This window comes from Ursus maritimus (assembly GCF_017311325.1).
Source record: "Ursus maritimus isolate PB19 chromosome X unlocalized genomic scaffold, ASM1731132v1 scaffold_X1, whole genome shotgun sequence".
NCBI lineage: Eukaryota > Metazoa > Chordata > Mammalia > Carnivora > Ursidae > Ursus > Ursus maritimus.
The window spans coordinates 12067303-12079941 of record NW_024423319.1 but is presented as its reverse complement, the minus strand read 5'-3'; the positions used below and the strand labels follow the sequence as shown (position 1 = coordinate 12079941).

Below are 12639 nucleotides of genomic sequence, written 5' to 3'. Positions count from 1 at the left end.
GGGTGTACGATTATGGAAAGAATCCCTTTTTCTTGGTTTTGCTTGTTCTTCTGCGTGTTTTCATCTAGACACATTATGCGGTACGGGATACCATTGCACTATGTACAGCCGAGTCCATTGATACCCTCCGAGCAGCAATTGAATGTGAGCAGCCTCAGCCTGACCTCTACAAGTAAGAATCACCTGGTTGCATTCTACAGCTGTCTGATAGTCTGTTGACTCTGCTGCTCTTTGCCACCAATATTGCAAAGTAACACCCACCACTTTCCAGCCCTCCTCCATTCGTGTTTCTATGAGCTGTTCTTTCCTTCTGGCAGGGAAATGAATCAAATCAGCCTTGTTCACTACCAGCCTAAGATAAATCATTGTGGGCCCAGACACTGTACTTGTGATTTTTCTTGTATTTTTGTTATTTGTAAACATGACCATCTATCAAATTTTAAGATTATGTTATCTCATAAGGCTTCTCTGTCAGATTCATGCATTAATCAGAGCTAATTAGAACAAAAATAAACCACTTGATATGTCATCCAGCATTAAAGAGAGGAAGTGGATATGGGGCCCTGCACTATCCTTTTTTATGATGATTATGATGAACTGAGTATTTCAAATAGGCTGCTTTTTGTCTACAGTAAACAGTTAAGTTGAGGGAGCCGTGAAATGGTGTACTTTCCTCTATTTTACTATACTTAGGCTTTCTGGAGTAGATTTGCTGGTTGACAGTCATTGTGGGTTGTCAGAAATTTGGCATTGGATTGTTAAGACTGGTTAGTTTGGTTGATTAGAGCATGCTGTTAACGAGGGTAGAGTAACAAGCTTTATCCCCACGTGGGCCAATTAATTTCATTCTATTCCCTCTTACAGATGGCATCAATTTCCCATGCCAGGCATCTTGTTAATGAATTCTGTTGGTCATAATGGGGGACCAAATGGTTGGATGTGGCTTAACACCAGCGCACAGTAGTGGAAAAACAAAGTATTCATCCTACCACGAGAACAATGCCTTCCCTCCTTCCCGTCATTCCTTCTTTCCTCTTTCCTTTCTTCTGTATCCACCTTGAGAGTAGGAACTGGGACCATAAAACAAAACAGCTGTTCCCTGCCTGCAGGGAGCTCAGAGTTTTCAGGGCAGATAAAATATATATTAAAGCTAGGCCTATGATATAGCGACATAATAGAATGGAGTAAAAGGCCCATGGAATCACAGAAAAAGGAGTGACTGATTCTGCCTGTGTTAGAGACCAATATACATTTTTGCATGTTTATATGGCAACTCCAAAATTTTTCATTTACCTTAAATATGAAGGAGAATTTTAGGGCAGGGAAGGTTATTCCTGATTTCCCTGGACTGGATTCAGTGCCCTTGCTTTGTGACTTCAGAATACCTGTATTTACACCACCTGTGTGGTGATGGTTTACATTGTAATTGCCTGTTAACTTGTCTGTCTGTAGTGGAAGGAACATGTCTTTCTGGCTTACTCGTGCGTCTCCAGCACCTACCACAACACTGGCACAATTAATATGTGGTGAATAAATGAGCAGACCGTCATACATTGTGTATATAGTAATAATAGTTCAATTTGCCTGGAAAACAATGATAATGCAAATTATAAAATACTCATAACTCTCTTGTTAAGGAGAGTTAGGCCTTCTTGCCCCATTTTTGGAGAAATGCAGATTTTCATGTGCCTAGCCATATTAAGTGATCAGATCAAGCTCAGTATTGAGATCAGCCGAAAGGCACAGGTTGGAGATTTCCAAGATGGTAATCAAATGTTTGCCTTCTAAGACTAATGCAGTGGTTCTCAAAGTGTGATCTTGGGCTAGCACAGCGTCACCTGGGAACTTGTTGGAAATGCAGATTCTCACCTGAATCAAAAGCTTGGGGATGGGGCCCTGAAATCCCCAGTGTAGTAAGCACTCCAGTGAGTCTGATGCCTGCACAAGTGGAAGAACCACTGAACTAAGGGTTTTGGAAGTTGTGCGTTAGCACCGGAAACCTTTCTTCACATGAATCTGAACTAGAGGTTAATTATTTATGTAACGTATAAATGAGTGCGGGTGCTGTGTGCATGCACAGGGCCAACTAGCGTTTGAAAATCAATTTCGAATCCTTGTGTTCTTATAATCCATAATATTATTTTTTAAATTATATGGAAATGTTACACATCCTGTTGGTTCAGCATAACTTTTTTTTCCCAGAAATATAATAGGTTTTTGAAGTTCATTCAGTCTTATCTCTTTTGTATTATTTGTATTTTGATTCATTCTCGTTTACGTGGTATATAGATTTTTACCTTGATATAGAAGACACATTTGCCATTATGTTCTTTTCGCAGGTTTGTTGGGCGAATCAATATCTATAGTAATAGTCTTGAGGCGGTTGCCAGGTTAGTTTGTTGTTCCTTTAATCTGTCCTATTCGGGAGGAGGCGGGTATATTTCTCTTTAAAGCCCCTTAAAATACCCAAATACTTTTCTTTAGAGAAAAGGATGTAGAGGTGAATAAACCTGGATTAACTAGCCAGCATCCCAGTAGTGAGTCTTAAGTAATGTAACCTTGGGATGGGTAGGGGCTCTGTGTGTGGGTGGAGGGGGTGGTGTTGCAAATGGTGCCGAGGGTGTCCAAAATCGCAGAGCTCCAGGCCCTTGGACTGATACTCCCAGATCTATTCTGGGCACTGTGCTTTCGGTTCTTGGTTGTGCAGTGACAGACTCTGTTGCGAGTATACCTCAGTGGCTAAGGGAGAGCAATTGAGGGGTAAGGCAGTAGATAAAAAGCTGAGAGAATTACCTGGACTGAAGCAAAATGAAAGGCTAATCATTTATAATGAAGCAATTTATATAAAAAGGGATGTTTTCTTCCCTCTTCTATCATCCAGTTAATTACCTCAATTTTTCCACTTGGCCTTTATAGCCATGCTCGAAAGGAATTTAAACGCCGGGCGCCCAATGATTGCCCCAAAGGCGGGCTTACTCTCTCTAAATATGTCAGTGTGTCTTTCCCACTTTGATGGCTGCTTTCCCCAGTCTTCTATTTGTCACTTTTTCTTTCTGCTGCTTGCTGTCTGCTGCTCTGTACTGTTCTCGCTGTCTGTGACTCAGAACCCTTTGATCTCTGTGCACCTCTTTACCTCTGTGTGTTGCTGGCTCCTGCTGGGCTATGCTTCCATCTGGGCTGTCCCCTCAAGTAAGTTCAGAGGGAAAGATCTTTCAGCTCATCCTGGGGAGTAAGCATATGATATAAGCGGAAAGATACATTCTGAACCCCTTGGAGATAGATGTGTGTTAGGGTAAAATATGTCCCCAGAGTTGATGATGCTATATTTATTGGGCTGTTTGGATAAGCTGTGTTCATTTTTCATTTAGGTCTTTGGGACCTGAAAATCTCTTGTTGAAAGGAGCTACACTAAAAAATACCAAGAAGATATATGGTGAACAATTTTTAAGATCTCCTTATCAGAAATACACTTTGTAAAGCCTGTGCATAAATAGTGCATGTTAAAAATTGGACATTGCTGATAATTGCCACTCAGTCTAAGCCTATTTTTAGGTGTTAGGAATTTATAAGATGGTAAATAAACTAACTTTAAATATGACAAATAAGGTATATAGAATTAAAATTATATTATAAATGATATGTCAGCTGGTAACTAAGGTTTAGAATGCCTACTTTTATAGATGGGGGGAAAATGGATAGACCCAACTTAGTGGGGAGTTGGTTGACAGTCGTACTTGTAACCTAGTTTTCATTGTATTCTTTTATTCCTTAGGAGTTGCTGTTTACACTGGGATGGAAACCAAAATGGCTTTGAACTACCAAGGGAAATCTCAGAAGCGTTCTGCTGTTGAAAAGTTAGTGTGGGGACACCTGGGTGGCTCCGTCAGTTAAGCGTCTGCCTTCAGCTCACGTCATGATCCCGGGGTCCTAGGATCGAGCCCCGCATCGGGCTCCCTGCTCAGTAGGGAGCCTGCTTCTCCCTCTACCTGTCGCTCTCCTTGCTTGTGCACGCACTCTAACAAATAAAAAAATAAAATCTTTAAAAAAAAGAAAGAAAAGTTAGTGTGTACCACAATTTCTTTAGTAGCAACTGAACTGTAATATAGTTACTTTTCAGTAATTCTGAATAACAACCATAACAAAAAACACCAATTATTAATAATAGCAGCTACCACACTGAGCACTTTTTATGTTCCAGAATTGTGCTCAGTGATTTGTATGTCTGATTCTGTTTAATCCTCTGAGCAGCTCCATAGAGTAACTCCTATTAGCCTGTCTGCTTTACAGATGAAGAAATGGTCTCTGAGATGAGTGATTTGCCTAAGCTCGTGTAGCTATTCAAAGGCAACATTTAGTTGAAATATAAATTTATTCCCTTTTGCTGCTGGATAGTGGTTTGGGTTCCTCTGGTTGCTGTATGTAAGGAAGTTCAACAACATAGATAATAGTCTCCAGCTAGAGCTTCAAGCCAATTGCTACAGCATGGATCTCGCTCTGTTGTTGCCATGGATATCCCATGTATCAGTGTTAACCTCTCCGTAGCCCTACTTTCAGATTAAAAGAATCCATACTAAGTTTGAGGATTTCACATTTGTTCCCCCACCTTCTGCAAACTCTTAGGATTTAGGGAAATGGAAACAACCTACTCTTTCTATAAGGGTTGAGTAGATACTATATATGCATGTGTGTCTCCTGTCACTTTATAGGATCCTTATTTAAAAAAAAAAAAAAGGTGTGTTAAGCTCGTCAGCCACTGCACTTTGGGGAGCATCGGTGGCCAACAGACAGGTCAGAGCTGTCCTTTCCACTTTACCACCTGAAAATTAGGGTCCTGCAGTGATAACTGAGGATCATACGTCCAGGTTTGTGCTGTGGTTACACATCGTGCACACAAGAGAAGCTTTAGGAAACTTTAATGGTTTAATTTATACGTGTTTGATATCTTAATTGTATAGTTTTTAAATCCGTAATATCTTATTTTTCAGATCCATTAATGCCTTCCTGATTGTGTATTTATTTATCTTACTGACCAAAGCTGCAGTGTGCACTACTCTAAAGTACGTTTGGCAAAGTACCCCCTATAACGATGAACCTTGGTATAACCAAAAGACTCAGAAAGAGCGGGAAACTTTGAAGGTAATCGATTTTGTGTTGGAACTTGTAACTCTTGCTAAAAATTTTAACTCTAGAACTTTGTGACCAAGCCACCCTTTATTGAAATGTTGTTCAGATAATGATAGCTCTTGTTAGCTTCTGGGTTTTCTCTTGGTTGTATGGTAGCCCTAAGCTATTAGATACTTAAGAAGTTTTATAGTATTTTTTTTCTTGTACTTCAGGCATCTGTGCTTATCTTTAGCTCTTTAGTTAAGAGTTTTAAACAACTCAGGGGCGCCTGGGTGGCACAGCGGTTGGGCGTCTGCCTTCGGCTCAGGGCGTGATCCCGGTGTTGTGGGATCGAGCCCCGCATCGGGCTCCTCCGCTATGAGCCTGCTTCTTCCTCTCCCACTCCCCCTGCTTGTGTTCCCTCTCTCGCTGGCTGTCTCTATCTCTGTCAAATAAATAAATAAAATCTTAAAAAAAAAAAAAAAAGAGTTTTAAACAACTCACCAAGGTTCTCTGGCATGTGACTATATGTGAGCTTGTGATATATCACGATAGGAACATAATACATAGATGCCTACACAGAAGCTTTGATCCTACATTCATATTGGGGAGAGGGCAGAGAATTTAGGAAATGAAAAAGCGTGAAGTCAAAAGGTACCTTTACTGAAGTATAATGACAAAATTGAGGGTGTTTTTAAATGTTGTCACAGAATGTGATAAGGATTTTGGCCAACAACATTTAAAAACACCCTCAATAAAATAGCAGCAGCAGTGCTTTCAGCATTGAAATAAAAAGAAAGTTAATTAGTTCTTTATTTTGTACTTGTTTGATAGAACCGTGTATCTAATCAGCACAAACTATTTCTTTTGTTTTAGGTTTTGAAAATGTTCACTGACTTCCTGTCATTTATGGTTCTGTTCAACTTTATCATTCCTGTATCCATGTATGTCACGGTAGAAATGCAGAAATTCTTGGGCTCCTTCTTCATTTCATGGGATAAGGACTTCTATGATGAAGAAATTAATGAAGGAGCCCTGGTCAACACATCAGACCTTAATGAAGAACTTGGTCAGGTTAGAATATATTTTTACTTAAAATAATATAGTGAAAATATCTGTTCTTATACTTTGGCTTACCAATGTATGTGACCATTTCACATTTGGAAATGTGATTCAGATGTTCCTTTATGCATAAAAAAGACAAGCAATGTTTTCATAGCTGTGGCATTAATTATTTATTTATTTTGCTGGCATTTTTGAGGAGTATCCTGATTTGTATATTAAATTTGAGTGTTACAGAAATTTTCTTTAAAACTGACCCGGTGATGTTGTTAGATTATGGGCTCTTGCTTTGGAACAGACCCGTGTAGTTGGTCTTCATCACCATCTATTACCATTTAGGGATAGACTATGGGGTAGTAAATAAAGCTGTTTTATAAATGTGTTTTGTTCCATAAGCAACATTGACCAGAGTTGTCCTCTTGACATTTTCTTGGTACGTTTCTGATAAGACGGAATATGGTCCTAGCAAGCAGCGTTGTTGATTCCAGCGCAGGAATTTAAATGAAGGCAAAATGTGAGGGCATGTACTCCTCACAATGCTTTTTGCTTCATATACCAGTGCAGCCCAGGCTGTGGCCTCATTTCTAACCCAGGTGCATTTGTTTCCCAACGCAGTGTAGTCTAGCTGTAATTCTTCACAGGATGACTTTGTAGGTGCTTTTCTCATCAGTGTTGAGAAAGTTTTTCCCTTTGTCTGAATTTACTGTGTGTCACGTAATGATCTTCACAAGCTGGGGAAATTTTTTGGCTTTCATTTAATTCTCTTGATATTTAGAATGTCAAGGCTGTGGAAATGTCATTTCTGTGACTGGGAGATGCAGATTCAGTTACTGGAACTGTGCGGCTGGAACAGGGCCTCACACTGGTTTTAAATGGTGCCAAGTTGCATCCACACCTCAAAACTCTCTTCCTGAATTTAGCCCCCCGCTGCCCCCGCTCTTTCTGTTCTTTACCCAGCCTTGCCTAAACCGAAGTGCCATCTTCACAACGACAGTCACAAGGGTGAAAGGACACTCCAGATATCATTTTTGTTGAGACCTGACTCCATGACTCCAGGATCCCAGACTGTGGAATGTGCATCCCACAGAGATACTGAGTCACTGAGGATAAAATGAGAAATGAATGAACAAATGCTTTTTCCCCTTAGATATTGTTCCCAGAAGATTCTTTTGAAGGTGACTTCAGCTGCCACAGCTGACCTTACTTAGTCTTTTTAAACCAGAAGATTTCATCCAGAAACAGAGCTGTCTGAACAGAACTACTCTAGTCCCAGTAAAAAGCATCAATCTACAGCATTGTTGCGTGGGGAAAAAAAAAAATTGAGTTACAAGCCACCTCTGGTGAACTTTCCCTGACAGGTGATTCAGTTGAGTAAATCTGCCGATTCTAGATCCAGTGCCTGGCTCTGTGGATTCACCTATCCAAGGATGAATGCGGCCATAGCCCCAGGACACTGCAAATAGAACAGCCATCATGCCGCATGTGACTTCTAATGCTCACTAGAGACAGGCAGAATATCCAAGGCAGGTGCCACTAAATGAGATTCTTACATCTTCAGATCCCCACCTCAGCAGATTCCATATTACCTATAGGAATGTAATCTCATCCCTATCATTCAGGCTGTATTCACACTGCAGAAAATAAAGTAGAGCTTTGGGTAATGATCTGGTAAATTTGATCAGTGAAAAGAAACTACAGTTTTCATTTCAGCTACCACTTCTTTCCCCTACCCAAACCTGCCTTTCTGGGTGTGATTGTCATTTAGTCAAATCACTGAGTTAATAGCCAGACCACCACTTTAATTTATATGGTGTAAAAACAACTTGACTTCATTATCAGCTTATATGTGCAGAAGCTACCTGAATGAAAATGCAAAGAAGTCTTGAAATAGTTTCCTAGGCCATTTAGCATTCAATGGACCAGTACACACAAAATTAAGTGTAACCAGTTTCCTCCTTGATGAGTCGTAATTTCAGATCTGTAGGACTTTTTATGTTATAAAAAGTAGTGTCAATTAGGTCCCATCAATACCATTGCAAATACTTGCTTAATCTCTTTTAAAATGACCCACACTGAGGGGTGACTGGGTGGCTCAGTCGGTTGAGTGTCCAGCTCTTGGTCTTGGCTCAGGTCTTGATCTCGGGATCATGGGTTTGGGCCCTGCATTGGGCTCCATGCTGGGCGTGGAGCCCAACTTTAAAAAAATGACCCACACTGATATTGAAAAAACGGGAAAATATGTTTAGGACAGTGTTTGACTTGAGAAACAAAAAGAAGTAGGGGCAGCTGGGTGGCACAGTCGGTTGAGCAACCGACTCTTGGTTTCACCTCAGGTCGTGATCTCCAGGTTGTGAGATCCAGCCCCAGGTCAGGCTCTGCGCCCAGCGTGGGGTCTACTTGAGATTCTCTCTCCCTTGCCCTCTTCCCCTCCCACTTGTGCGCTCACGCGCGCACTCTCTCCCTCTAAAATAAATAAATATTTTAAAAAAACAACAACAGAAGTAGCCTGTTCAGTTCAGTTGGACAAGAATGGAGTCTTTTATAATCAGGCATCAGTCTTTAGGCAACCAGATGGTTTCAACCCATCTTGAAAATATTTTGGGGTAGCCTCCTGCTTTATATCCCCTTCAAGTCTTACAGCTATGCCTAATGGTGTGTCTGGGTATTTACTCTGGTTCCAGTAATTCAGTCCCATTGTTAATGTATTGGACTTGCACTGTATATCAAGAATATGTTCGTGGTACTGAGGTTACTATTACAAAGTAAACCAGAAGTCCTCAAGTTGTTCACCATTCAGTTAGGGAAACACACATATCATACCTAACTATAGTAATGTGATGATAATTGATCAGAAAAATAGGGCATGTGAGATATGGAAAGAGTCCAGTACTGTGTGATTTTGGTCAAGTTAACAGCAGTGACTATCAGCATCGATATAATACCTTATCATTTATAAACATTTATTGTTGTACTTTATTTTCCAATCTTTACAGCCTTGTGCAGCAGGGTTGGTTATTTAAGGTTAATACTTAAAGTTTACAGAGATGAGAATTTTCCAAGGTCACAAAGTTAATAGGTGGTGAAACCAAGACACCAATCCAGATGTTCCACTAGGATGAACGATATGAAAATTTTTGACCCACAAAATAGGAATTTCCATGCATTCATGAACCTTTAGTTCAGGGCTCTTTCCAGTCTGGAACAGCTGTCTCACTTTAGGCTTTGCATCCATAAAATGAAGAGTTTGAACTTGCCGATAGCGAAGTACCTTTCCAGCAGGCTCAAACCCACCAGTAGAGGGGAAGTGGCTATGGAGAGTCAGGCAAGCAGCAGCCTCTCACTCTTTAGTCCTCTTTCTCCTTTAAATATGAGAATACTTTTTAGCAACAGCCGATCCTCTCCTCCGCCTTTGCCGAGTACAGGGCACGTATTAGAGCAGTGGTGCTCAAAGTACAATCCCTGGACCAGCAGCATCAGCATCACCTGGGAACGTAATTAGAAGTGCACATTACCTAGCCGTGCCCCAGAGCTGCTGAATCAGAAACTGCGGAATAGAGGCCAGCGATCTGAGTTTTAACAAGCCCTCCGAGTGAGTGTGATGCACACTGTGATTTGATAATTACTGTGTTAGGGTATAGTTTGTTGGCCTATACCTATGAGCTTAATCATATGCAGATCCATACTGCATAAAATGTTGTATGTAGGGAAACAATTGCACGATATATTTTTTTAAACTACCACCTTTGACACTTATAAAAGATTTCTAGATGGCGTTAATGCTCACCCAAGTGTAGGAGCTGCAGTAACCCAGGACAACCTTCAGGGGAAAATGAAGGTAAATAATTTTGATCAGAAAAAAGTCCCGAAGGGTTTTATTTAAACTGGAAAAATCTAGATGATACAGGAATAATACCACTTGGATTAATTTAAAGAGAGAATTCAAACTTGGCTGGCTAACAGAGCAAAAAAAGGAAGATCGAAATGCTATATTTGTGCCAGTGCTGCTCCCGTGAAAAGCTTTGAAAAATAATTAGAAAGCAACTACTGCTGGAGTTCATCTCTTTCTCCCTTACATAATGAAAACCTTCATCTTGTGCTTATGCTTGTTCCTGTCAGCCCATAATTTTAACTATTTAAGCATAAATTGCCAAAAAGGAGGACAAAATTGTGGGTTTCCAAAAGCCAGATGTTATAAATAGAAGAGATAAAAACTGAGATAAAATGGAAATGCTCAAAATGGTTTATTTTGCATGGAAAGTTTATTTCATAGCTTACTTTTTCCATTATTTATGAAAGAATGCTTATATTATACTTTTTTTGCTTATATTATATTTTAACCTATTATTATAAACTGGTTTTTTTTTAACTTGGAAACTTTTTTCAGGAGTATCTAAAAATATACACAGTATGTGGAAAGAAACTTCAATTATGTTTTTGAACGTTAGTAGCTGTTAATATTTTTCCTGACCATCGATACTCTGTGATTCTGTCTGCATTATATAGTACATTTTACTTCAATCCAGTATATTCATAGAAAATTTTACTTTTCGAGGAAAAGTTTTGTTACATCCCAGTTAATTTAAGTTCCTGTCAAATAATTTTTTTCTGTGTGTGTATAATAAGTGGTCAGTATATTCTTATTTCCCACTTGGAAAAATTTTTATTTTAGAACTTCTTTACATCAAAATCGATGAGTAATAAGCTGAAAGTTTCTTAGTTTGATAAAATACCCACATTTTTCTTTCCTATTTATCTTCTGTATTCGAGTGTGTCTACCTTGGACATGTGATACCGCATTTAAAGATACTTGTTCAGGGGCATCTGGCTGGCTCAGTCAGTGGAGCATACAACTCTTTAATTTGGGGTTGTGAGTTGGAACCCCACATGTGGTATGGAGTTTACTTAAAATAATTTTTTTTAATTGAAAAAAAATTCTTATTCCTTTCACACTCTTCTCATAATATTGCTTTTGTAACTACCTGACATTTGACGAGAAGTCTTAGAAACACTGTTTTGCTATGGATATGAAAAGAGCCCTGCCTTACAGCTTAAAGAAAAATTAATCACACCGAAGAAGGTAAAACTGCATATGTTTGTGTCCTTGTTTTTAGGTGGATTATATATTTACAGACAAAACTGGAACACTCACTGAAAATAGCATGGAATTCATCGAGTGCTGCATAGATGGGCACAAGTATAAAGGTGCAGCTCAGGAGACTGATGGACTCTCTCAAACTGATGGACCCTTAACTTATTTTGACAAAGCAGATAAGGTGGCATTTTCTGAATTACCATTTTACCTTGAGAAATCAAACTCTGTGTGCATGTGTTAACTTTGTGTAGTAGAAATGAAGATTCCGAGTGCATGACAGCGACTTGGGAATAACCATTTGCTCTTTTGACTTCAACTTTCTTGTTTCACGAACACCTCTGGAAATTGTTAACAAGTAGAATTTATAAATAGGGAGGATTGTGGAAAACGGCTTTTGGGCAAAAATTTCACTTGCCTGTCTGATCATAATGATCATAATTCTTTATGCTTTGTCTTTAAAAATACGAGCTGCTCCAAGAATGAAGTCTTTTGAAATCATTCAAGTCCCAGGAGTGTCTAGACGTTAAATGAACCCAAGTCTCCCTGCACCTGAGCTATTGCCAAGTTGTGAATTGGATACTGAATGAACTCTTTTAGGCCATAAAGAATTCACTGATTTAGTATGAGGTGGCGCGACAGTAACCTGAATGAGTTAACACAGCCCCTAGGGTACGTTAGCTGAGAACCAGGGATGCCGTTAGGTCCAAGGGAGGATACAGAGCTCATTTGAGTATTAGGGATTTAGAAATTTCTGCTACTCAGTTTGCTGGAGGTTATAACATTTTCTCTCGTTAATACCTTGTCTCTGTTCACTGACTACCAAATGATCAAAAGGGAAAATAATAGAGTCATTTTTCTGTTACTGTTCAACAGAACCGAGAAGAGCTCTTTCTGCGTGCCTTGTGTTTATGTCATACTGTAGAGATTAAAACAAATGATGCCGTTGACGGACCTACAGAGTCGGCTGAATTAACTTACATGTCCTCTTCACCAGATGAAATCGCTTTGGTGAAAGGAGCTAAAAAGTAAGCACGTCTGTTAGGCTGGATGAATAAATTCTAGAGATCCGCTGTACAGCGTTGTACCCATAGTTAACACAGTGCTTTGCACTTCGGAATTTGTTAAGAGGGTAGATCTCATGTTAAGTGTTTGCCACAAACAACAGAACACCAGTGGGACGCAGGGAAGCTGTGAGCGGTGTTGGATAGGTCTCTTACCTTGCCTCTGGTAAGAATCCCATGGGGGTTTGCACGTGTCCGAACTTCTCAAATTGCACACATTAAATATGTGTAGTTCTTGTATATCAGTCATACCTCAATAAGGCCGTTTTAAAAACCCTGAGGTAAGTTGTAGAGAAATACATTAGCATTTTTGAAGAGTAA

General features: G+C 39.6%; 1 protein-coding gene across 6 annotated transcripts in view; it reads left to right on the top strand.

The window, feature by feature from the left end:
- Window positions 1-12639, top strand: part of ATP11C (ATPase phospholipid transporting 11C) — a 177386-nt gene that overhangs the window by 106093 nt on the left and 58654 nt on the right. For all 6 annotated transcript variants that reach the window (XM_040627861.1, XM_040627867.1, XM_040627888.1 and 3 more), the window contains exons 7-14: window positions 69-172; window positions 2340-2390; window positions 3369-3433; window positions 3773-3854; window positions 4986-5136; window positions 5980-6177; window positions 11277-11438; window positions 12131-12282. In XM_040627861.1, the coding sequence (XP_040483795.1) occupies window positions 69-172; window positions 2340-2390; window positions 3369-3433; window positions 3773-3854; window positions 4986-5136; window positions 5980-6177; window positions 11277-11438; window positions 12131-12282 (965 nt within the window). The remainder of the gene's footprint in view (window positions 1-68; window positions 173-2339; window positions 2391-3368; window positions 3434-3772; window positions 3855-4985; window positions 5137-5979; window positions 6178-11276; window positions 11439-12130; window positions 12283-12639) is intronic.